General features: G+C 38.3%; 1 protein-coding gene and 2 long non-coding RNA genes across 4 annotated transcripts; 2 read left to right on the forward strand and 1 right to left on the reverse strand.

The window, feature by feature from the left end:
• The first annotated feature begins 1,574 nt into the window (after nucleotides 1–1,574).
• On the forward strand, nucleotides 1,575–2,048 carry LOC121778983. The gene has a single exon (XM_042176348.1). The coding sequence runs from the start codon at nucleotides 1,575–1,577 to the stop codon at nucleotides 2,046–2,048; it is 474 nt and encodes a 157-aa protein (XP_042032282.1).
• A 17,958-nt stretch (nucleotides 2,049–20,006) lies between these two features.
• Nucleotides 20,007–22,444, reverse strand: LOC121778131. Of its 2 annotated transcripts, XR_006045620.1 has the most exons (5): nucleotides 22,305–22,444; nucleotides 22,153–22,229; nucleotides 20,784–21,212; nucleotides 20,532–20,688; nucleotides 20,007–20,358 (listed from the first exon to the last, which is right to left on the reverse strand). It is a non-coding gene; the product is annotated as an uncharacterized LOC121778131 (long non-coding RNA). The 2 variants fall into 2 exon arrangements; XR_006045619.1 differs by having other exon boundaries at nucleotides 20,007–20,688.
• LOC121778132 lies at nucleotides 21,241–22,481 on the forward strand. The gene is made up of 2 exons (XR_006045621.1): nucleotides 21,241–22,186; nucleotides 22,272–22,481. It is a non-coding gene; the product is annotated as an uncharacterized LOC121778132 (long non-coding RNA).
• The last annotated feature ends 4,992 nt before the right edge of the window (nucleotides 22,482–27,473 follow it).

Raw genomic sequence — 27,473 nt, forward strand, 5'->3', positions numbered from 1 at the left:
GAAAATCGGGTATCCAATGCCCGATATCCAAATCTGAAAAAGTCGGATAATTAGATATCCGAACCAGATTTTTCGGGTATCGGATCGAGATTGGGTAGTTAAAATTTTGGATTATCGGGTATCGGGTTTAGTGTAACCTGGGTATCGGTAACCCGATACCCGATCGGTATACCCGAATTATCCGATTTGTTTTTAAAATTAATAAATTATATTTTTATTATAATTAAATGTAATTTAATTTCTTAATTATATTTTAGTTAATACTTAATAATTAGTGTATGAGGTATGTAATTTCATTTCTTAATTACATTTTAATTTCATCTGACTTGTATAATTTTGAATTTTGAATCTTTGATGATGTTGTTGTTAGATCTTGATTCACATGAATTGTGATGGTTACCGTGGATGTTTATTAGGGTAACTTGAGATGTTTGTTGAATGTCGTTAAGGGAGCTACATGCTTTGAAGATCTTAGATTTGTTAATGGTGTTCAGTATGATACATTTCGAGATGCATGGTTCGCTTTGGGATTATTGGACGATGATAAGGAGTATATTCATGGAATTGTTGAGGCTTCTTTATGGTTATCTGCCCATTCAATAAAATTTCTATCTGTAAGTTTGTTGTCATCGGAATTTGTTTCTCGACCGGATGTGGTTTGGTAAAAGTGTTGGAAATATTTATCCGATGATGTTGTTTATAACCAAAGAAAATCGAGGAATCAACCAGGTAACGTTGAATTGAAATCATTTTGTTGTATTTATTAAATAATTTTTATGTCGGCCTAATTAAATACATATATTTATTACTCCAGGTTTGGTGCTAAATGATGATGAAATTAAGAATTTTGTGTTGGCGGATATTGAGAAATTGTTAATGAATGTTGGCAAAAGTGTGCATGATTACCATGGTATGCCGTATCTAGAATCTCAGTATTTTGAAATATTTCATAATACATTGATTACCGATGAGTTCAATTATAATCGTGAAGCTTTAGGAAGAGAACACTTGGAATTTCTTTCGAAGTTCACGAATGAGCAACTTCATGTTCATGATACGATAATGTCGTCTGTGAATTCAACTGAAGGAAGAATGTTTTTTTATTTATGCTTATGGAGGTACTGGTAAAACATTCATATGGAGGTCGTTGTCAGCAGGGATACGTTCGAAGGAAGGTATTGTGTTAAATGTGGCATCCAGTTGCATACACTCTTTATTGTTACCTGGAGATAGAACCGCTCACTCACGCTTTAAGATTCCTATCAATGTTAATGAAGATTCTATGTGCAATACAAAACAAGGGACAGATCTTGCCGAGCTTATCATATGGGATGAAGCTCCGATGGTTCATAAACATTGCATAGAAGCCGTGGATAGGACTTTTAGAGATATTCTTCGTGTGTGTAGTGAGTCCAGTATGGACAAACCGTTTGGTGGAAAAACTATAGTTTTGGTGGTGACTTTAGACAAATTTTACCTATTGTTCCTGAAGGGAGTCGACAGAATGTTGTGAATGCCACCATACCTCTTCATATCTTTGGAGTAGTTGTACAATATTGAGGTTGACCAGAAACATGAAACTTTTGAGTGTCGAATCTTCTGTTGAAGCTTCTAAGTTGAAGGAATTTTCTGCTTGGGTTGCTTCTATAGGTGATGGAGTTGTTGGTGGTCCGAATGATGGTGAAGTCGTTATTGTTCTTCCCTCTGACATTGTACTGTCTAATGCTGGAGATCCTCTTAAAACCATTGTTGAGAAGATTTATCCTTCTTATATGAATCGTAAAGAGTTGAGCAATTGTTTGCATAATCGTACTATACTTGCTACCAAGCTTGATGTTGTCGATGTGGTTAACCAGTTCATGATTTCGATGGATCAGTCTCAGGGTCAAGTATATTTGAGCTTTGATAGCATTTTAAATTCAGATTCCACATTGAATGGTTCTGTTGAGATACATTCAGTTGAATTTTTGAATAATTTGAAGTGTTCAGGTACACCTAATCATGAATTGATGTTGAAAGTTGGAACTCCCGTGTCTTGGGGGGCATAATATTGATCATAAGGTTTTGATTCCGCGAATGTCTTTGATACCGTCTGATCCAAGGCTACCATTCAGATTCCAACAACGCCAATTTCCATTGGATGTGTCATATGCAATGACCATTAACAAAAGTCAAGACCAATCTATGTCCCATGTTGGATTATTTTTGAAAAAACCGGTCTTCCGTCTTGGACAACTTTATGTTGCTATATCTAGAGTCACAAGCCATGAAGGTTTGAAGATTTTAGTTTGTGGGGATGAGAATGATAGTAGAAGTTATTCTACTCTTAATGCTGTTTACAAAGAAGTCTTTCAAAATGTATGAATTATTGGTGTCAGAGAGATGTTTGTAACGATTTTGTTGAGAACATGTTTGAATTCTATGTTTTGTTGATCGAATTTATAATAAACTATTTATTTTTTCAAATAATTTTATTTATTTACATTGGTATTTAGTATTTCTCAATCTTTTGTTTGTATATCATATTATATTTCTATTTCTTTCCCTCATGTCATTTCGTTACAGTGGATTGATAGATGTAGAAGTAGAAGTATGTTTCTTAAATCTTTATAATCTTATGAATACAACATTTAAATAGTTTCTATTCTTGATTTTTAATAAATATTTACATTTTTTCTATATATTCTTTATTTTGATTTAATTTGTTTTAAATATATTTTCTTATTTTTTGAAAATCGTTTGGCCTGTGTATAGCACGGGTGGTATACCACCCTAGTTAGTTTGAAATGAAGCAGTGAAGTAATGAATTAAAAGTTCTAGACTCCATCATTTTTAAATTAATTGAGACCTTTGTTTTGCATGACATTTAATAAATTAAATAGAGAAATAATAAAATAAAAATAAAAATAAAATAATACATAACTGAAGAAAAAATAAAACAAAGAATAATAAAAATAATTAGAAATAAAATGTGGTATACTAGATTAATGGGGGGTTCGATTTACAAGATTATATCCCTGGACTAAATATGTACTTATGTTCATGAGATTGAATTTCCCAACTCAATGTAAGATGTATAATCATGTAATAATTATTTATATCCACATTTTAAAATAAAATAATCTCATAATTAAATCCTAGACTATCTCATATAATTATTTTCTTTAACAAACTGAACTATTAAAATGATTTCAAATAATTTGAAAACAGGAGACTACTAACAATAATAGAATAAAATAGTTGAATTAACTTGGGAACTAAAGGAGTGACTACCTGATAATAAAGTTATATCCACGACTTCCACGTTTCATCAATGAACAAGAATCACATGGCTTTAGGTTGTGAAGGTAAACTTTTAACGCACCTAACCAATTCCACTCTCTCTTGAAATAATTGATCGGGAATAAAGTGTAGGGCTAATTGCATTATAATATTTGTTGGGTCCTTCTCTTTTGTGAACTCTAATTTTATAATAGAAAATAGGATTTGTAAATCTATTTATTTTTATAGAGAATAGGATTTTATTCGATTTGGAATACGAAACAAATATTAATGGTGATTCACTTGTGATTCTCTAATCGATTTGAGTGTGTGTCATATTCTTACTTGTGTATTAGATGACACTTACTTGTGCATTAGTATAACCTAACAATAATTAATTAGAGTTCAATATACTGAAGTTACGCGCTCTTTACCATTTATTTACATTTGTTATAGATTATTAATTAATTTACATCAAAGGACGAATTTGGAAATTCATATTTTTAATTATCTCTTGGTCTATTTTGAGAAGAAATAATTACCATGTGGAAAATTGATACATGGATTAAAGGTTGGTGTCTTCATTGTCATTGACGCATATGATTGATAGTCTGGAAGAGATTAGAAGTGACTAGTAGAAGTAGAGATTGTTGAATGTGGTATGATTTGTTGGTACCTTTTTACTTGCTTATTTTTGTTTGTTGAGAGAAAGTACTTGGGTTTGTGGGCGTAGCTTGACGTGGTAGTGTAGCTAGTCTTATGTGATTTTTGCGTTTTGAATCTGCTTAGATTAGTTGTAGAGGCTGCTTCGCTTTTGTATTTCGTGATGCGATTGTGATTGTTCAGTTGACAGACTCCTAGATGACCAATGATCTGGTTTGAGCTTTTCTTTTCATAAAAGAAAATTTGATTAATGGGGTTCTAAGTTAATAACTTAATTTTTATAATAATATTAAAATAATAAATTTAATAGTGAAATACTAGTGAGATATAAAAAGGATATTTGTCCATAAAATCATAAACTTTGAGCGAAGTTTGGTATTTTCACAAACTTTAAAGTTGGGAGCAAAAATCATAAATCTTTAAGCTTTGAAGTGCATTTTCCACAAAATCAGTTCTTTTTCACAATTTATGGGAATTTCATTACAATTGATAAGTTCATGACTTTTCGGATAAAATTCTAAATGAAATATATATCAAATTAAACCAAATTTTATGATTTCAGAGACTAATTAATTTTACTAAATCTTCTCTTTAAAATATTTGCACTATTAATTAGATGAATGAATACGATCACTTGGATTAGAAATCTTAAAGAGTGTACCACACAAAATATTTGATTTCACATATTTCACGTAACAAGAATATTAGATACTATGAAATTGATATCGTTTAAAGAACTCTTGTGTGAGAAATATTAATAAATTCTAAACAAACCTATAATACCTATTAGTCCCCAAAATCATATACTTTGGCCTTACTTTCTATTCCTAGGAGCATTAAATTTGGTCGAAAGAATTGTGAACCTGATTTCATGGAAAAAGCTTTTGCGATCAATTTTATAAATAGTCCTCCAAATTTTGGAAAAAACTGTGGGACAAGAAAAGGTATAGGAAATAAGTCTGCGGGTGTGGGACAAGAAAAAGTGCTTATGTATTTTATATGATACACATAAACCACGTGCTCCACCTTTGATTCAAACGTGTGTATTCTATTCTATTCCTCACTAAAAGCATCCGCAACTGCGGCCAACCCGGTGGACGTCCGACCGAAGTGTCGGAAGTCCGTGCGGGACGTCCGCCATTAGGCAGCAGGGAGACGGACACGGACGTGCTTTGCGGACACCAAAGTTCTGCGACATTCCGGGGACGTCCGCCATTGCGGTGCCACGACGGACGTCCCGATTTTTAATTTAAAAAAAACTCTATATATACGGCTCATTGAACTTCATTTCAATCGCACCACTTGTTTAACGAGTTTCTCTCTCTACTTTCATTTCTTTTGAAGGTAAATAGAGCACTACGATAGTGATTCCCCCGCCATGAGTGAGTCACAAACGCCGACTTTTCCCGTTAGAGTTGGGGGAAATGCCGACGGAAGTGCACCGATGTCCGGGATGATGCCCGGAATGGCGCCGATGATGCCCCAACCCCAAATGGCAGGGATGATGCCCGGGTACTACAATATATACCCCCTTGGTGTGGGATGATACCCCAAATGCCCGGGATGAGTGCCGCGATGACGGGGATGATGCCCCAAATGCCTAGGATGATGATGCACGGATGATGCAGGGCATGCCTGCTGCTGCGGGGGAGAGCAGGCAGGGGGTCCCCCAATCACATGGGGACAATGTCTATCGCCCCTACATGGATTTTGTGTCTAGTGATTCCCCCAGAGTACTCCTCTGGAGACTCAGTTCACCGGCATTGAGACTTTCTCTTTTGAGGAGTTGAGGCTATCTCCGGTCAGGGAGTCTCCCACTGAGATGCCACCGGTGGCAGGATGGACGCGGAAGCAAGGGAGAGGGAAGGGCAAGGGCACTACCTCGTCCTCGCGTGCGGGGAACGTGGGTGGGGCGGGGGCCGAGGAGGAGGGGGATGAAGCCGACGGGAGAAAGAGGACCATCTGGAGCATAGGGGAGTGCGTCGCGCTGGCGAAGGCCTGAATCAGTGTAGTCGAGGATCCCTACGTCGGGGCTAACCAGCATATTGACAAAATGTGGTGGCGGATTAGCCAAAGCTACCTCCAATTAAAACCGCCAGGTGGGAAGCCTCACGATGGAGAGCAATCTCGGAAACAATGGGAGCGGCTGAGGAGGCAGCTCAACCGATTTACCGGCATCTACCAGAACAACCTCCGCACGACAACCAACGGCATGTCCGCCGATGATGTGAAACTTCTGTCTCACCAGCAGTTCCCCGACAGTGAATTGGGTTTCGGGGAATTCAAATATTGGAAGGTCTATCTTGTGGTGCAGACTTCCGCCAAGTTTAGTTCGGGGTGTTGAAGCTGGCTGGCCGAAGCGGACGAATATCAACGCCTCCGGGGAGTACAGCAGCAGTGCCGGTTCCCACGAACTCCCTGATGCCGAGGTAGAGTTCCCGACCCCTCAATCGTCTTCCCGCTGCCGTCGCACGGTTGGGAAAAAGACCACGATGCGGATGGCTAGGGGAAGCGCCAGCGGATCCCCCAAGGTCCAATCGGCAGCTCCTTCCCAGATCGAAGTGTCGGAAGTCCGTGCGGGACGTCCGCCATTAGGCAGCAGGGAGACGGACACGGACGTGCTTTGCGGACACCAGAGTTCTGCGACATTCCGGGGACGTCCGCCATTGCGGTGCCACGACGGACGTCCCGATTTTTAATTTAAAAAAAACTCTATATATACGGCTCATTGAACTTCATTTCAATCGCACCACTTGTTTAACGAGTTTCTCTCTCTACTTTCATTTCTTTTGAAGGTAAATAGAGCACTACGATAGTGATTCCCCCGCCATGAGTGAGTCACAAACGCCGACTTTTCCCGTTAGAGTTGGGGGAAATGCCGACGGAAGTGCACCGATGTCCGGGATGATGCCCGGAATGGCGCCGATGATGCCCCAACCCCAAATGGCAGGGATGATGCCCGGGTACTACAATATATACCCCCTTGGTGTGGGATGATACCCCAAATGCCCGGGATGAGTGCCGCGATGACGGGGATGATGCCCCAAATGCCTAGGATGATGATGCCCGGATGATGCAGGGCATGCCTGCTGCTGCGGGGGAGAGCAGGCAGGGGGTCCCCCAATCACATGGGGACAATGTCTATCGCCCCTACATGGATTTTGTGTCTAGTGATTCCCCCAGAGTACTCCTCTGGAGACTCAGTTCACCGGCATTGAGACTTTCTCTTTTGAGGAGTTGAGGCTATCTCCGGTCAGGGAGTCTCCCACTGAGATGCCACCGGTGGCAGGATGGACGCGGAAGCAAGGGAGAGGGAAGGGCAAGGGCACTACCTCGTCCTCGCGTGCGGGGAACGTGGGTGGGGCGGGGGCCGAGGAGGAGGGGGATGAAGCCGACGGGAGAAAGAGGACCATCTGGAGCATAGGGGAGTGCGTCGCGCTGGCGAAGGCCTGAATCAGTGTAGTCGAGGATCCCTACGTCGGGGCTAACCAGCATATTGACAAAATGTGGTGGCGGATTAGCCAAAGCTACCTCCAATTAAAACCGCCAGGTGGGAAGCCTCACGATGGAGAGCAATCTCGGAAACAATGGGAGTGGCTGAGGAGGCAGCTCAACCGATTTGCCGGCATCTACCAGAACAACCTCCGCACGACAACCAACGGCATGTCCGCCGATGATGTGAAACTTCTGTCTCACCAGCAGTTCCCCGACAGTGAATTGGGTTTCGGGGAATTCAAATATTGGGAGGTCTATCTTGTGGTGCAGACTTCCGCCAAGTTTAGTTCGGGGTGTTGAAGCTGGCTGGCCGAAGCGGACGAATATCAACGCCTCCGGGGAGTACAGCAGCAGTGCCGGTTCCCACGAACTCCCTGATGCCGAGGTAGAGTTCCCGACCCCTCAATCGTCTTCCCGCTGCCGTCGCACGGTTGGGAAAAAGACCACGATGCGGATGGCTAGGGGAAGCGCCAGCGGATCCCCCAAGGTCCAATCGGCAGCTCCTTCCCAGATCGAAGTGTCGGAAGTCCGTGCGGGACGTCCGCCATTAGGCAGCAGGGAGACGGACACGGACGTGCTTTGCGGACACCAGAGTTCTGCGACATTCCGGGGACGTCCGCCATTGCGGTGCCACGACGGACGTCCCGATTTTTAATTTAAAAAAAACTCTATATATACGGCTCATTGAACTTCATTTCAATCGCACCACTTGTTTAACGAGTTTCTCTCTCTACTTTCATTTCTTTTGAAGGTAAATAGAGCACTACGATAGTGATTCCCCCGCCATGAGTGAGTCACAAACGCCGACTTTTCCCGTTAGAGTTGGGGGAAATGCCGACGGAAGTGCACCGATGTCCGGGATGATGCCCGGAATGGCGCCGATGATGCCCCAACCCCAAATGGCAGGGATGATGCCCGGGTACTACAATATATACCCCCTTGGTGTGGGATGATACCCCAAATGCCCGGGATGAGTGCCGCGATGACGGGGATGATGCCCCAAATGCCTAGGATGATGATGCCCGGATGATGCAGGGCATGCCTGCTGCTGCGGGGGAGAGCAGGCAGGGGGTCCCCCAATCACATGGGGACAATGTCTATCGCCCCTACATGGATTTTGTGTCTAGTGATTCCCCCAGAGTACTCCTCTGGAGACTCAGTTCACCGGCATTGAGACTTTCTCTTTTGAGGAGTTGAGGCTATCTCCGGTCAGGGAGTCTCCCACTGAGATGCCACCGGTGGCAGGATGGACGCGGAAGCAAGGGAGAGGGAAGGGCAAGGGCACTACCTCGTCCTCGCGTGCGGGGAACGTGGGTGGGGCGGGGGCCGAGGAGGAGGGGGATGAAGCCGACGGGAGAAAGAGGACCATCTGGAGCATAGGGGAGTGCGTCGCGCTGGCGAAGGCCTGAATCAGTGTAGTCGAGGATCCCTACGTCGGGGCTAACCAGCATATTGACAGAATGTGGTGGCGGATTAGCCAAAGCTACCTCCAATTAAAACCGCCAGGTGGGAAGCCTCACGATGGAGAGCAATCTCGGAAACAATGGGAGCGGCTGAGGAGGCAGCTCAACCGATTTGCCGGCATCTACCAGAACAACCTCCGCACGACAACCAACGGCATGTCCGCCGATGATGTGAAACTTCTGTCTCACCAGCAGTTCCCCGACAGTGAATTGGGTTTCGGGGAATTCAAATATTGGGAGGTCTATCTTGTGGTGCAGACTTCCGCCAAGTTTAGTTCGGGGTGTTGAAGCTGGCTGGCCGAAGCGGACGAATATCAACGCCTCCGGGGAGTAGAGCAGCAGTGACGGTTCCCACGAACTCCCTGATGCCGAGGTAGAGTTCCCGACCCCTCAATCGTCTTCCCGCCGCCGTCGCACGGTTGGGAAAAAGACCACGATGCGGATGGCTAGGGGAAGCGCCAGCGGATCCCCCAAGGTCCAATCGGCAGCTCCTTCCCAGATCGAAGTGTCGGAAGTCCGTGCGGGACGTCCGCCATTAGGCAGCAGGGAGACGGACACGGACGTGCTTTGCGGACACCAGAGTTCTGCGACATTCCGGGGACGTCCGCCATTGCGGTGCCACGACGGACGTCCCGATTTTTAATTTAAAAAAAACTCTATATATACGGCTCATTGAACTTCATTTCAATCGCACCACTTGTTTAACGAGTTTCTCTCTCTACTTTCATTTCTTTTGAAGGTAAATAGAGCACTACGATAGTGATTCCCCCGCCATGAGTGAGTCACAAACGCCGACTTTTCCCGTTAGAGTTGGGGGAAATGCCGACGGAAGTGCACCGATGTCCGGGATGATGCCCGGAATGGCGCCGATGATGCCCCAACCCCAAATGGTAGGGATGATGCCCGGGTACTACAATATATACCCCCTTGGTGTGGGATGATACCCCAAATGCCCGGGATGAGTGCCGCGATGACGGGGATGATGCCCCAAATGCCTAGGATGATGATGCCCGGATGATGCAGGGCATGCCTGCTGCTGCGGGGGAGAGCAGGCAGGGGGTCCCCCAATCACATGGGGACAATGTCTATCGCCCCTACATGGATTTTGTGTCTAGTGATTCCCCCAGAGTACTCCTCTGGAGACTCAGTTCACCGGCATTGAGACTTTCTCTTTTGAGGAGTTGAGGCTATCTCCGGTCAGGGAGTCTCCCACTGAGATGCCACCGGTGGCAGGATGGACGCGGAAGCAAGGGAGAGGGAAGGGCAAGGGCACTACCTCGTCCTCGCGTCCGGGGAACGTGGGTGGGGCGGGGGCCGAGGAGGAGGGGGATGAAGCCGACGGGAGAAAGAGGACCATCTGGAGCATAGGGGAGTGCGTCGCGCTGGCGAAGGCCTGAATCAGTGTAGTCGAGGATCCCTACGTCGGGGCTAACCAGCATATTGACAGAATGTGGTGGCGGATTAGCCAAAGCTACCTCCAATTAAAACCGCCAGGTGGGAAGCCTCACGATGGAGAGCAATCTCGGAAACAATGGGAGCGGCTGAGGAGGCAGCTCAACCGATTTGCCGGCATCTACCAGAACAACCTCCGCACGACAACCAACGGCATGTCCGCCGATGATGTGAAACTTCTGTCTCACCAGCAGTTCCCCGACAGTGAATTGGGTTTCGGGGAATTCAAATATTGGGAGGTCTATCTTGTGGTGCAGACTTCAGCCAAGTTTAGTTCGGGGTGTTGAAGCTGGCTGGCCGAAGCGGACGAATATCAACGCCTCCGGGGAGTACAGCAGCAGTGCCGGTTCCCACGAACTCCCTGATGCCGAGGTAGAGTTCCCGACCCCTCAATCGTCTTCCCGCCGCCGTCGCACGGTTGGGAAAAAGACCACGATGCGGATGGCTAGGGGAAGCGCCAGCGGATCCCCCAAGGTCCAATCGGCAGCTCCTTCCCAGATCGATCCCGAGCTCCCCTCACCCGCCCGCATACAGCAGGATGAGACCCTGATACACACCATGGAGAAGTGTGATAAGGCTAATTTCATGCATAGGTCTAGGGGATAAATTCGTGGATTTACTGGGTCTAACACACGTTTTAAGCCAGGTGTGTAGAAGAATTTCGCCAGGTCCAGGAAAAGAAGAGGACAATCACATGTCCGAGGAAACTGGCCAAGAAGTGAGCATTGTGGAGGAAAATTGCAAGACGGAGGAAATCTCGTGGCTGAAGGGTAGAATGGAGATTTCTACGAAGGCTTCTAGAAGATTATGTCCGCGCCTATATAAGGAAAGAAGCATGCATTCTGAAAAAAGGGAGGGAGGAAAGAACCTTCTGGGGTGGAGGCCTCATTAACAGTTTGTGGCTCGTAGCTCACTTTTCTTTTATACACTTGGGTTCTTTAGAGGGAAATTCTGGGGGTTTGCATTTTGGGTTCACTTTTCGCTTTCTCGCATTTCAGTTGAGTTGTAACACCGTCTTGTCGAGGGCGAAGAAACAAGTTCCATTTTAATTCCTCGTATTTTGTGGATTTCACCGAGCTTCGCTGTTCGGAGCTCGGCTCTCTGTTTTTACCGAATATTTTTGTGTTTAATGCAAGTTTAATTTTCTGTTATGTCTTGATGTTGATTTCTGATTTCACTACTGTGATTTTCTGGAGTTTGAGTTAGTTTACTTGTGTTGGATGCGTTTCGCAATTGCTCACTGAATCTGTGCAGAGTAATGACTGGATCGGGTTGATCAGAGTTTGTTGGTGGTTGAATCGGAGGTTTGAATTCGGTGTCGTAGCTGAGTTGATTGGAATCGTTTGAATTCGGTGTTGATCGGAGTAGCCGTTTACACGGTCTAGGAAGGGAATTTAATATCCCGTAGTCTTGATGATGTTTGGTCTTAGCATGTTTACAGTTTCCTAGGTCTAGTGTTTACATTTCTTGCCTAGGTCTAGTCGTAGTTAAACCTCAACCCAGTTTGCATGGCAGCAACCGCCCTTGTCCAAAGTTTCTAAATGCTTTCTTACGTGTCCATCTTCGTGGGATAGACCCCTGCTTCTCTATACTAATCCATAGTATTCGGGTTAAGGGATCTTTGAAGGGGAGTTTAGTGTGCCCAACGACAGAGCATTCCGTGTTCTCTTGAGTTCCTAGACCAAGTGATCTAGTAGATTCATAGGACTTGGCATCTCGACCTAGCATAACACCAGAAGCACGCACGAGCACTTTTGCTATTCTCCTCCCACATTCAAAGTGGTATGCAGCGATTGACCCCTTATACAAGTTGAAGCTGAAGGATGTCATCGAAAGTATGCGGCGTGATTTGGGGATGCCATCCCTGCGAGTGAGTGATGTCGGGACCAGCCACTGGCACGACGGGACTGGCGGCGGGGACGACAAGAAGTGAGACGGGGGCCGCATTTATCGAAGCTTGAGGTTGTTTTTTTTAACTATGTATTTTTTTAATAATTATGTATGTTTTTTTGTTTTAAATAAAGTGGTTGCATTTTCTCCGTATTCGTGTCGAAATTTTAATTCTGTAAATTGTTTAATTTGGTGAATTTGTGAATTTTTATTATTGTGGATGTCCGTCGGGATGTCCTTGGGGATGTCCGTCATTGTGCAGTGGAATGTCCTTATAACGTGACAGTGTTGTGAGATGTCCTTATGACGTGACATGAGGTGTTTTTAGCAAGTCCGTCAGGAAGATGCTCTAATTATATATCGAACTTAATTCCTCAACCTCATATTCTCTCCATCTAGCTTTCGCTGTCTCTCTCTCTCTCTCAAATAATCATGTTTTCCTCGATTTGGAGCAAGAATAAGTTGTCAATCGATAGCTCAAGCAAAGCCAAAGCAGATGAAGGCCTCAGAATTCTTACAAAATTGGAAATCTCGAATTCCAACGTTGTTGTCAAACCTATTTCCCTGCTCAAATCCAAATCCAAATCTATCTCCAAATCCAAATCCTATGATTGCTACCTCAAAGTGTGCAATCTCTGCATCAAACCCTTGGATTTTGATAAAGACATCTACATGTATAAGGGGGATTTGGGGTTTTGCAGTGTAGAGTGCAGAGAGAGGCAGATTTACATGGATGAGACTAGAGAAATGGAGGCCAACACGCAGAGAATAGTCTCCGCTTTCCGCCGTGGCCGCTGCGACACCACCCGCCGCCGCCACCTGCCAAGAGAAAGAGTTGTTTTCTCATATACTTGAAAATATTCAGTTTTATTTAGGAAACATTTAGTTTTTGGACTCATCTTTTAAATAAACTAGAGAGGGTTGTCGATAGTTTTTTTTTCTTATTGAATTATTTTGATTGTCATAAGAACATCGCGAGAAAGAATAAAGAGGTTAAATCATTACATAAAAATCTATCCACTTTTCCAACTTTATTATATATGTATAGATGATATAATGTTATATTCTCCATTTATACATGTATTGCTATGACGAGAAAATTAACTAGGTAGAGAATAAAGTAATAGAAGAGATTTTTTTGCTAAAAAGAAAATGACTCACTTATAGAGGGATATCTCAAAAAGGAATACGACTCGCTTATTTTGAGACGGAGGGAGTACTTCAAATTCAAGCTCGAAATATATTTTCTACATCAAATTCAAACTCAAAATACTCCCCCGTCCCTGAAGAGTATGCTATTTTCTTTTTCGTTCGTTCCAAAAGAGTATGAACTTTCAATTTTGAAAACTGCATTCTCTCTAATGAGGTGGATTCATTATCCACACACAATACTTAAAAAATTATCTCTATCTATCTCTATCTTATTTTACCAATAATGCATTAAAACTCGTACCGAACTCAAAGTTCGTACTCTTTAGGGACGGAAGGAGTAATATTTAATAAATACATTGAACAGCAAAACACCTTAAAATCAATAAATTTATATAAAATGAAATATTATAGTGAGATTTAATTGTTAATAAATTTACATGTATTGAATACAAAATTACCCAACTTGATTTAAAATAAATTACTTACTAATTTATTTTAAACTACATTAGAACAAACCACAATTATAAAACAAAATTAGTTTATGTTCGGTTGTTCGAATTCACTTGATTTTTTGTATTATATTTTGACCAAAATATAATACAAAAAAATTATATTAAAAATTACTATCAACTTAATGAATTACTAATATTTTATTTACTCCAAGAGTAGACTTAACAAGAAATGTTTATTTATTATTCATGGAGTAAAATTCTAACCAGCTAGGTTTCGAATAATAAAACTTTATTCCAAGCTCCTCTTGAGGACTTTATCAAACTAGACTTACCTGGGCACGATTCAACATAATAGCAATCCTAGCACCGCTAGATTTTAAAACCCAAAATATTAGGATTCCTAGGTTGCGAAAAACCCGTACCGTTTGATAAATCAAAGTAATACATAATCAATAATGTATGCTCAAAGCTAAATATATTGATTAAGAAATATTAGTTTATCAAGACCTCATCTTTCAGTAAATAACATAAAGACTTGTTTTGCTATTAGATCCGTTCAGTGTTATACCACACCAATGTCATCTTATTTTGTTAAGACTTGGAAATATACGGACTGATATTGCAACCTTTTCACGATAGATAGTCAAAGCCTAAGTAGGTTGTGAAATACTACTGTTTTCCTTTGTTTAGAGCTAACCGTGTTACCTTAAAGTGAACGATGCCCACAATCGGTTTACTAAAACAAAGACTTCGACTTGTTTTGTTTCTTATCAATTTAAATATGCAAAACAACAATTAAATGTAAAAACATAACAACATTAAGTCAAAAAAATATTTTATTTATTGAAAAATAAAATGAGAGTTTTTACGATAGTCAATCACAGGTGATTTAAAGTATACAAATTCTAATGTTAAACTCAAGATTCATCGAGTTGTCGACATTTGGCTCAAGATTTACATTTTGTTGCAGAATTTAGATAGTCTTAGTGTGCTCAAGATTCAAAATATTTTTAGTATTTGGGCTCAAGACTCAATATTCGTTGTAGGTTTTTGACAGACTTGTAAATAATCTTCACACAACATAATACGTATAGAGCAAATGGCTTTAGATAGATCTTTAGTAACAATATATTTTTATAAATTATGCAATATATCAATATACTCACTCACTTTATACAGGTCCCATTTTTTCATTAAACTGGCTAAAATGTCATTTTGGTAGATTTTTGGAAAACTATTATAGTATTATGTTAAATTCTTTATTCTTTATTAATATCCAATTGTTTACTGCGTTGGCTTCACTATGTAGGTTTTTATAGAATTGCATGCCAACTATTTATCAAATATTATAATATTTTAAATGTTTCAAAAATTTTAAATTGCGTACCTCCTATCCCTAATAGTAATCTCATTTTGTCATTTTCGTCCAATCAACATTAAAGTCCAATTTAAGTTTTACTAGTTTTGGCAAGTGGACCCCACATTCTACTAATCCATAGAGAGAATTTAACTCACAATAAAATTTTCCTCCATCCGTCAATTAAAGACGCATTTTGACTCGGTGTAGATTTTAAGAAAATTATTTGACTTTATAAAGAAAAAGCATAAAATGTTAAAAGAATATGCATTCCATTTTTATACATTAATTTTACAGTAGAATGTGAGTGAAATGAGTTAGTGGAGTATGAGCCCACTTACTAAAAGTAGAAAAAGATAAATGTGTATTTAAATGACGGACACCGCCAAAAACTTGATGCACTATTTATTAGCACTAAAAATACCTGCAAGTTTACAGGGTAGATCTACTATAGCTAAAGGTCAGTACCGGGATATCGAACACAAGGAATAAGATTGCAACTGGCTATCATATACTAAGCGTCATATACTATTTAAAGACATAGATGTTTTTTTTGTTTGATTTTATTAAACTAGACTGAAAAATAAATAAACAAATAAAAAGAAAGCATATAAACAATGATACAAAGCAGGTGTGTAGAAAGTTCGTCAGATCCAGGAAGAAGAGAGGACAATTGCATGACCCAAGGAATCTGGGGAATAAGTGAGCATTGTGGATAAAAATGACTAGACGGAGGAGATCACGAAGCTGAAGGGCATAATTGAGATTTCTGCGAAGGCTTCTAGAAGATCAAACCCGCACCTATAGGAAGAGAGCATACAATCTAATGGAGGAGAACTTTTTTTTGGGCACTTTGCTCTTGGTTCTCTTAGCTCACTCACTTCCACACACTTGGGGAGAACTTTTTTTTGGGCACTTTGCTCATGACCCAACTGACTGTTCGGGAATTTGTACAGGTTCGGGTCATTTCATTTGCTGTTTGATATTGGGTAACACCGTCCTTGTGTAGGGTGAAGATACAATTATTTGCTTTCATTTTATTTGTCGTCGTGAATTTCACCGAGCTTCGATGTTCGAAGCTCGGCCCTGTTTTCTGTTGAATTCTCATTATCTATGCATTTTCTGTTTCCGTATTTACTTTACTGATGTTGATTTCGATTATGGATGCAAATTGTTTTGAGTTGACGTAGTTGCTGAACTGGATGTTTGTTTCTCGCGTTGGTTTATTGAGTTTGAGTAGAATTGTTGGAAGCTTGTGTAGATCGGGGCAGATTTGTTGAATCGGAAGTTATGGAGTTGATTTTGTTTGTTGTTTTGTTCGGAATGCTTGGATCAGGAGTGGATTGAGCATCCGACGTGTGGATCTGAAATAGAGTAGTTAAAGTTTGATGCCTAGTTTTCGTGTTTTCGTTTCATTCCGTCTAGTATATGTAGATCTGTTTTATTTCCGGCTAATTGCAAGTTTCCGACGTCCGAACTTTTACATTTTGTTTGAATCTGGATTTGTGCTCTGTTTTCTTCATGTTCGCATTTGATTCAGGTAATGAGATGCACATCATTCTTAGTTAAATTCTTAGTTTGATAGTTGCAGCTTTTCTTCCGTACTTTCTGTTTCTGGAAAATGGTCCCCACTGTTTACTCGCTTTCTGTCTAGCTATATTAGGAAGTTCTTTACTTGGTTTAGGAAATTAGTTTGAGATCTCGTGGTTATAAGGATGTTCGGCGTCAGCATGATGCTTTCAGTTTCCTAGGTCCAGTGTCTGATTTTCGTTCTTAGGTCTAGTAGTAGTTAAACCTCAACCCAAAATTTCCTAGAGTCTCCTAAATACTTTCTTACGCGTCCATCTTCGTGGGATCGACCCCTGCTTCCCTATACTAATCCATAGTATAGCTGGTTGAGGGTTTTTGAAAGCGCGGGGGGTTTGTGTGTCCGACGACCGAGACTTCCAGGATCCTCTTAGTTCCTAGACCTTGTGATCTAGCAGATTCTCTGGACCTGAGGGCTCGACCCAGCATAAAAGTACACACGAATCTTCGGTCAAATATGCTGCTTCAGGTATACCGGTATATACCGTCACACCGAATCACCGATATATACCGACACTTCGGTATACCGTGGTATGCCGGTATACCGATTGATTATTATATATAACATAATATATATATATATATATATATAGGGAGATGATCAAAATAAGTATGTGTTTAAATCCAGAAATGCAGACCAAATCTTGGCCCTAGGATTAGATGATCTAATGGTCAATAATTAACCAAAAACACGGAAGGTCATAACTAAACAATTTTAGGTCATATTATAATATTTGAGTTTAATGTCATGCTAAGATCGTTTTAGGTCATGCTTTGTTAGCATGACCTAAAAATTACCTAATTATGACCTAAAAGTGCTCTAATTATGATATTGTTCTGCGTTTCTGTATTTAAATCTAGTTTTGCATAGATCAAAACCCTATATATATATATATATATATATATATATATATATATATATATATATATATATATATATATATATATATATATATATATATGTTATATTTATACTAAAATTTAAAAATAGAATTCTCTATTATATGAAAATAAAAAAATAGAATTGTTTTTTTGAATATTTTGGGTATAATAGATTTTTTATCGGTATAACAGGTATAACGGTATGTCGAACCGCAGTTCTGTATACCGAAGACACGGTATGGTAATGGTATCAAAAACTACCTTACCGAATTTTTGGTATACCGAACTCCGGTATACCGAAAAGTTCGGTACGGTATCGGTATGGGGTTTTGTCATACCGTAACATTCGGTACGATATACAGTATGTCACTCATGGTACGGTATACTGTAACGAACCACCCCTAGCCGAAACCAGCGGTTCCGGACCGGTTAGGCTGTTCTTGTTTTTTGTCTTTTTAGTTTTTATTTATCTACAAAAGGCACATAAAAAATTCAAACAATAAGGATGAAAATTACAATTTCAACGAGACTACAAGTTACCAGTTACAACTTATAACGATTACAATTTACAAAAGATTTGAAGGCTTAAACAATAAATTCAAATATACTTGTAAATTTCAAAGAGACTACAATGAAACTATTTACAAATTACAAAAAGTACTTGAAGTTTTGAATAATAAATTTATAAGTATATACTCTTAGTCGGTGAAGGAGATGTTTCTACATAACTAAATTGATGACACTTCTAGCAATTCAACATTAAATATTGAGTTTAGTCTAACAATCAACCATCATGGTAGGATTGCCAAAAGTTTCCCGGATTTAGTCTTATAGAGAAGTCTCCTTCACCAACTAGAGTATATACAAATACAATTATGCATATTTTTAACGTTGAAACAAATGAAAAATAATAAAGGAAAAAGGACTTGAGCTCAACTTAAATTTAAAATTTAAATTGAGGTGCCTACATATCCTCAATGCTCAATTGCATTGGGGAATCAAAGCCCACGTAGTTCTTTTACCTGACTTACCTAGGTGGTGGTAGGGGTATGCCCATATTCGATTGGATGAATTGTCTTCATATGACGGATGAGAGTACGATCTCCCCTACCATTATTAAATTTGTAGACTTTGTTACAGTAGTTACAACATGACATTAAAATCCGTTGTCATCTCTTGAGATAGAGAATCAACACTACTAGCATTGGCAGATCCAGGGGGCGGTCGCCCCTCCCCCGACGGCCGAGAGAGTCGAATTTTACTAAGGTTTGGCCGGAAAAAGCCATGGTCGCCCCCTCCGTAGAAAAAAATTGAGAGAGAAGAAGACTCATCAACTGAGCGGCAGTGGAGAATTGTCCAATATCAGAAGGAAGATGAGTTGGGATGATAAAGTTATTGGAATACGAAAATAATGGAGTTATCGTCGGAATTGGGGTCTGCGCGGGGACGGAGGGAAGAAGAGAAGATGACATGTGATTGGGCTGCATATTTCGGCCTACTATTAATTGGGCAAATTTAAAAAATTAGTGGACTTATTATTTATTAGGCTTATTATAAATTTTGATTTAATAGAAGACTTTAAATAGATATATTACTTGAAAACATCTACACATAAGTACTCAGAGTTAACATGCAAATTAAAACAGGTAGAGTTGCGCAACTTGATCAAGTCAGACAATAGATGGTTCAAGTCGGCTAACAACTACTGGTCGCTGGGTATGCGAACGGAGAGACTCAGGGCTTTCAAGACCTTAACCCACAATACTATGATTTAGTAAATGGAAGTAAGCTTCGAATCCCACAGAGACGGAGGTGAGTTGAGTTGTGTTCGAGACATTTGGGAGGTTTGGCTGCGGCCACGCTTTTCAGTGGGTTAAGTTTAAACTAAGGAATAGGAACTGCTCAACTGACTAAACTAAACTGATCAAGCTAAACTAAACAGACTCATAACTAGGGAACATGTGACTTGATCAACTAAACTAAGAACAAAAAGGTAAAAGTAGCTAGGGACCACTGACACAAAATAAGCGCACTACCTAAAAAGCTGTAAATAACGAAAAGGTGACAGAGACTACATTTCTAACAAACTACTACCTTCTTCTTCGCTAAGCGGCTAAATAAAAACAACGAAAGCAGATCTAAACAGAGCAACAAACATAAAAACGGAAATCAAACAAATTAAACACATATCCATATGAAATCGACGTAAAGAAAGCAGATCTAAAACCTCTACTCTAATCTCATGCAAGTTGACGAACTAAAACGTAAATCTACCTACAAGAAAATCATAAACAAGGCGAAACTTAAACTAACGAAAGCAATTATAGCAGAGAGCATCAGATCCAAAACAACTTGCATTAAAAACTCCATTTCATAAACGATCTTCGAAGAATGTAACTAAAACAGAATTCCAAACAAGGATTTAAAGAGCGATCAACAACAAAAATATAAATAGAGTAGCAACTAGGAGAAAAACATTAAAAAAAACTAAGCTATGGAAAAGATGAACTAAAAATAGAATGGAAATTGTTTTGACCCCTCGGGGTGTAAGAAAAATACAAACTACGAACACTTCTAGGCAGATCCAGGTCCCTCATTCCTTGGCGAGGAGGAAGAGATGAAAGTAGAGGTGGAAACGACGACTCCGACTGCTGCTAATGTCACGCCCGCTTTTTCTAAGGATAGAAAACACGGTTGATCGCGACTAGGGGAGGATTAAAGAAGCGGGGAAGAAAGGGGAAAAACATACACATTTGACCAAAAAAATTTAATAACTGAATTAACCTTGAAACGTCATAAAATTATCCTAACAATAATACCAACTCTAAGAAAATAAAGAATGGAAAATAAACAATTTTTCAAACGAGTTAGACTCACCACGAATAAACAATTCTAAAGAAAAGGACTCTTAGCGGAAGCGTTCAAGACACGGAAAATGCCAAGTATGAAGACACGACAAATCCAACAATTATTAACCATGACAAAACAATCCATGGACTCTGCTCAACATCCTCCACGTCCATCGCCACTCAATCTGCACATTAAGAAAAATAATATGCAGGGCTGAGTACTTGATGCACTCAGTGGACACATGCCAAAACATAGTTTGTCAAGCCATAATCAAGTTACCTTGGGGGTTTTAATTAAAAGAGACCCAAGTGCACCAAAAACATATATTTCACAAGTTCGGTTGGCCAACCATTTTCCATCCACATTCACCATCACCATATCTGAACATACATGACAAGGAACGTGGCCACGAACCAAGTCACTAGACCGGCCAACTCCAAAGAGATAGCACACGATCTACGGGGTGTACACTAGTCCGAGCAGGGTTTGCGGCCCTACTGGGACCCGAATTCGATTAAACATACATGGCATAGCCACTTCAGATAGGTTCATTCAAAACACAAAACATGGCAAGACAAACATTTTTACCTCCTTTTCACACCAAAATATATTTAGGACATAGTCCTTATTTAAAAAGAAAGCCCACCTCAAATGCTTAACTCCCCAATCACTTTGTGTTCCAACCGCAACAACGTGCACAAGTTCACCCTTTTTGAAATATCATGATATGCAAAATTAGACTTGGCAAAATAATAAATTTAACAATGCATGCATCCTACGTGTGTGCTCACAATATCCTTCGACATTTCCTAGGGAAAAACATAGTTCTTTAACTTGAAACTCGGACCATAATCAGTTCAGGAATTAATTAATTAATTGAGCAAAAACAATTAAAACTCGACTCAACAACAAGTATTTCCATTTTAGCACTAAAATCTTCTCACTGCTGACCCAATTCAAATAATTGAATTAGCCAATATTTAACTAGAAGTCAAGCATTAAACAATACTAAAATTAATTAGAGGCCCAACTTATGAAATCAAAAAGGCCCAATACATAACTGAGACTAGAGATAAAAGAAAAAAACAAAAATTTTAAAGCCTATACTACACTCTCTCTGCCGACAACTCACTAAGGAATAAAAGAGAAAAAAAAACTAAATATACTCCCTCAACACCACTTACGTGTACAAAAGGAGAAAGAAATAAAAAAAATATATACTCCCAACCATCACTGTATCTCTCTCCACTCGAATCCCTCTCTGCTCTTCCTCCCTCTCTCTATCTCCTACTGCCTTTTTTCAACAATTCATCAAAACATCAAGCTCGCTCCCAAAATTACTTCACCGAAGCACCAATTTCGTACCCCGGTCATCTCTCTCTTTTCCCCAAATTTTAAACCTTTTATTTCTATTTTTTTCTAATATGTTCGATTCTAATATTTTTGGGCAGAAAAGGGAATTTTAGTAATTGGGATCGCAGAGAAACACAAAAGGCACCCCTCTAAGCATTAAAGGTCGAAGCTTTAGAAAGAAGCATCATTTAATAGTTTCAAGAATTCCAAAAGGGATTTATTCCCGAGTGTGATTATGTGAAGCTAAATCATGGAATGAGATGCAGAGGATTCAGAAAAAAAATAGTGGATATACCTTCACGGAAGAAGTAGAACTTGCCGAAGAGAAGGTATTGAAAAAGATCACAATTCTCTAGGTTTCTCCTCCACACTCTGATTTCAAAAATTTTGATTATGGAATCTAACAATATGCAGATTTTTGAACTCAATGGGAGAAGAAGAAATTACCTTCAATGAAGGGAAGAAAAGCTGCAGGAACGGCGATTTGTTGAGATTGTGGGAGATGTATAAAGGGAGTTAATAGAGTATTTGGTTGGAGAATTTTAAGGAGTGGTGGAGAGATTTTAGGAGTAGAGGTTTTGGTGAATAAAGAAAACGTGTAAGAAGGATTTAGAGGAAGAGATTTATGTTGGCTGAGGAATTAGGAATAAATGGCTATATTAAAAATAGCCCAATTGAATAAGGATAAATGGGCTAAAAAAATAGATAAAAGTGATAGGCCCAAAAATATATAATTTTAGTACATTGATTAAATTGTGGTGTTTTATTATTTTAGTACTTTGGTGTTATTCCAAGTACATTGTAAACGAACGCCCAAATTTTCCCATCGACGACTCTCATGTCGAACTCGTCGACAACTTACACCATACAATTAATCAACAATAATTCAAGCATTCACAACCAATCGAAACAACACGGTATTTTATTCAAGGTCTATCACTCACTCGTTCTTAAAACAAAATCTTAACTTAAAAAGATAGAAGGAAAAAAAAACGGGTATTACAGCTAACTTCTTACTCCATGCTGAAGTGTGAAAATGAGGTGACTGAAGGTGATGATGGTGTCGAACTCCCTTCCTGTGTGCACTCTCTCCATATTTATAGGATGACATTGGGCTCAAATCCCTAGGGTAAGCCCATCATGTCTTAACAATTATGGCCTTGAGATGACATCTTTTCTTCTCTCTCCTATGACTCATCACCTCATGTGGTGAACTCCACTTGATTAACTTGTCGGCTAGGCAGGCTTCACTGCTTGTACGCAACTGACCAACTTGTCTTCATTTCTGGCCATTTTTCACTTCTTTTCAGAGTTGATCAAGTTGTTCCTGCACTTGCCGCTTCTGCACTTTATAGCTCCTGCACACTCAAATTCACCACTTTTTTGCACATTGTCAACCATGTTAGTGTAATAAATCCCTATAAAACCATGTCTGAAACGAGCCCTATCATTACTCCACTTCTTAGGAGAGTTATTTCTTAAAAATAAGTACTAGACGTATTATTATGGGCATATATTAAATAGTAATAGTATTAGTTTGATTATATTTTTAAAGCATCAATAGAGTTTATTTTATACTCCCTCCGTCCCGGGCTACTCACCCCTTTCCTTTTCGGCACGGAGATTAAGGAATGAGTGTATAGAAAAGTCAAAAATGACGGTTGTAGGTGAAAATTTTTACTAAAAATGGAAAGAGTGCAAGTAACTTGGGACGCCCAAAAAGGAAATAAGTGCGAGTAGTGCGGGACGGAGGGAATATATCTTTAAATTTGAAGCTATACTGTTGTACAATTTTATAAACTAGTTCCAACATCAACTTGAGTTTTCAAAAGAAAATTTAGCGACCATATTATCAATTATTAATTTTTGACCGAACCATAAATATTTGGAACAAAAGCTAAGACACTTAATGTGTATGACTAAAAGTTTTTTTGAGCAAAATATATGGAATCAATTTAAAACTTTAGTCTGTTGGATATACTCTTCTGTCCGCTATTAAATGTCTCATTTTTCCTTTTTCGTCCTTCCTTCAATAGATGTCTCATTTCACTTTTACTGTATTTGGTAAGTGGACTCTACATTCCACTCACATTTTATTAGTATAAAACTATATGTAAAAGTAGGTCTCACATTCCACTGACTTTTTCTACCCACTTTACTTTATAAAGTCAAACATTTTCTTAAAATCTGTGCCGATCAGATATGAGACATTTAATCATGGACGGAGGGAGTATTCAAATATAGTAAGAAAATATGACGATTATTATGAGTGAAGTTGTCGTTTACATGTACGAGAAGACGGCAAACGAAGTATAAGAGAACACAATTTAGCCCCCTCCGAAAAACATTTATGGATCTGCCACTGACTACTAGACACTATTAGGACCTTGTAATGTTTAACAAATATAGACATAGTTGATGATAACTTAGACTTTTTACTACTCTGTAGTATGGGTGGAGGAGGGCGAGGCATGTCCTCATCACAATAAGAAGACAAATTGAAATTGAAGTATGAGAATGGAAGTGAAAAATAAAGATTGAGAAGAGAAATTCTTGTCAACACAAGAATGGGGTGAGTAGAAATGATGGGGAAGGGGGTATTTATCGGAGAAAAATTGGGAAAATCAGATTTAACATTGAAATATGAAATTTCGGCCAGTTTACCGCCGGAACCAGCAGTTTAGGGCTAAACTGGTGGTTCAGTCCACGGTTTCTGACCGAAACTGCCCGTTTCTGATGAAAAACTGCAGTTTCTGACCATATTTCTGCAACACTACACCTAAAAAGCCCACACCCTAGCCTGAAACCTACTTTGAGCCGTTGAACCAGCGATTCAAATCGGCAAACCGGCTTCCGGTTTCTCAAATATCTTGAATCTAAACCGAACCGTCTGAACCATAGAATCGTCCGGCGGTTCAAAACTGCCGCACCGGTTTAAGTTCTGGGTTCCGAATCGGTGGTTAACCGCCGGTTCGGTTCGATTTGTGCAGGTCTATTTACAGCTAGGGGTGGCAAAACGGGTTACCCGCGGGTACTAGTACCTGATTTTAGCCAAATTTGTTGTCCCAATACCCGCCCCATGACATACCGGAATTACCCGATACCCGTTCCGGGTATCCCGTACCCGACATTGCTGGTACCCGTACGCGACTCGAAATTCTAATAAAAAAAATAGAAAACCATAATAACCGTCAATGATCCCTAATTTACTTTATTAATATCGATGGTACACGTTGAATAGATTGGGAATAAAAGTGAGGGGACGCTCTATAGCTAGTTCTGGTGAGTTTTCAATTGTATGTTCGTTGGAATATAAAAATGTTTTAAAAGAACTCTAAAAATATATAAAATACTCCCACTATTCCGCCTTAGTAGAGACATTTCATTTTCTTCACTAATTTTGGAAAAATAATAATATAAATACTCTTTTCTACATTATTATCTCTCTTTATTTTTTCTTCGTTCTAACTGTTTATTTTTTATTTTTCAAAGTGAGTGTGTATATGGCTATTATTATTTAACTATTCACTTTATTTTTCTCCACTTTAACTATTTGAAACACCTCTATTAATATGGATCGGAAGGAGTATTAAAAGATGGAATATGGCTAATACTACTAATAATAATGGGTATTATCGGGACTAACAGGTATATCCGCTACCCGCAAAACTCTAAAACACACTACCCGATCCCGCCCCATTTCCTGTTATCGTTGGGTAGCGGGTAGCGGGTCGAGATGGGAATTACCTATTACCCGCTACCCATTTTGCCACCCCTAGTTACAGCCCTATTCATAGGTTGGAATGGACTTTTGAGGGCCTCGCACATTTTAAACTAAGACTCATTAAAAGAATCTATAATAACTTTGAAATAACTCCTAAAACCTTTGATGACCCTAATATTCCGATGGCTACATATTTATCACAAAACCATGTTTGATTGACGGGAAAGTAAAGTTGGCAAGGATAATGATTCATGAGAAAATGAATCCCGGGAATATGATTCCTAGTAACTTTACTTTCTTGTGTTTGAAAAATATCAAGATTTTAAATTTATATTTAATTTAAACCCGAAAATAAAAATATACTTATTATTTTTATTTATAAAAAAGAATAATAATATGAAATTTTTAATATATTATTAATTACAAATAATAATAATTATATTATTATATTTATTATTATGAAATATGAATTTTTCATCGGAACATATAATAATATAATCGGAATATATAATAATATAATTGTAATTATAATTACATACTATATTATACTCATTTATTATAATAATAAATATGATTATTATTAATATTATTATTATAAATAATATTTATGTATATTATAATTGAATAAATTTTATAATTTAAAATTTCACTAGATTAATTATTAATTTATAAAATATAATAATTAATATTAATTATTCAATTTATATTATATAATTATATTTTAATTATTTAATAAATTATTACTTTCTATTATGAATTATTATAAAATATAGTTATAATTATGATAATTTTAATTATAGGTATTTATTATACTGAAATTATGTATAATTTATAATTTTAAATTATTTTTAATATATTATAATTAATAATAATATTAATAATAATAATAATAAAACTATATTATATTGCATTAAATATGTAAGAATTCTAAAACTGGGAAAAGGAATACCTAAGAAAAGTTAGGATTCAAAATCCTGAAAAGTTGTACTAACTTTCCTTATTCTCGGATTCTGATTACTTTTCCGCCATGTTTGGTTGGCGGGAAAGTAAAGTTGGTAAGGAAAATGATTCCTGGAAAAATGAATCTCGGGAATATGATTTCTAATAACTTTACTTTTTCGTGTTTGGAAAATATCAAGATTTTAAAGTTTATATTGATTTAAACACTAAACTAAAAATATACTTATCATTTTTTATTTATAAAAATAATAATACATATTATTTAATAAATTATTAATTACAAATGATAATAATTATATTATTTTATTTATTATTATGATGGATAGTTTAAATATGGATTATACATCATAATATATAATAATATAATAATAAATAAGATTATTATTATTATTATTATTATTATTATTATTATAGTTACTAAATTTTAATTGAATAAATTTTATAATTTAAAATGTTACTACAATTTTATTGTTAATTACTAATTTATACAGTAATAATTATTATATAATTATAATTATATTTAATTATTTAATAAATTATTATTATGATAATAAAATTTAAATATAAGTATTAATAATATAGTTATAATTATGATAATTTGAATTATAGTTATTTATTATCCTGAAATTAAGTATGGTTTATACTTTTAATTTATTTTTAAAACATTGTAATAAATAATAATAATAATAATGATGACGACGACGATGATGATGATGATGATAATAATAATAATAATAATAATAATAATAATAATAATAATAATAATAATAATAATAATAATAATAATAATAATAATAATAATAATAATAATAATAATAATAATAATAATAATAAAAACTATACTATATTGCATTAAATATGTAAGAATCCTAAAACTGGGAAAAAGAATAACTAAGAAAAGTTAGGATTCAGAATCCTGGAAAGTTGTACTA

This window comes from Salvia splendens, chromosome 19, assembly GCF_004379255.2.
Source record: "Salvia splendens isolate huo1 chromosome 19, SspV2, whole genome shotgun sequence".
Taxonomy (NCBI): Eukaryota; Viridiplantae; Streptophyta; class Magnoliopsida; order Lamiales; family Lamiaceae; genus Salvia; species Salvia splendens.

Bases quoted from the DNA above. Each gene is read 5' to 3' on its own strand.
- LOC121778983 (XM_042176348.1), top strand. From the start codon at position 1,575: ATGAAACTTTTGAGTGTCGAATCTTCTGTTGAAGCTTCTAAGTTGAAG.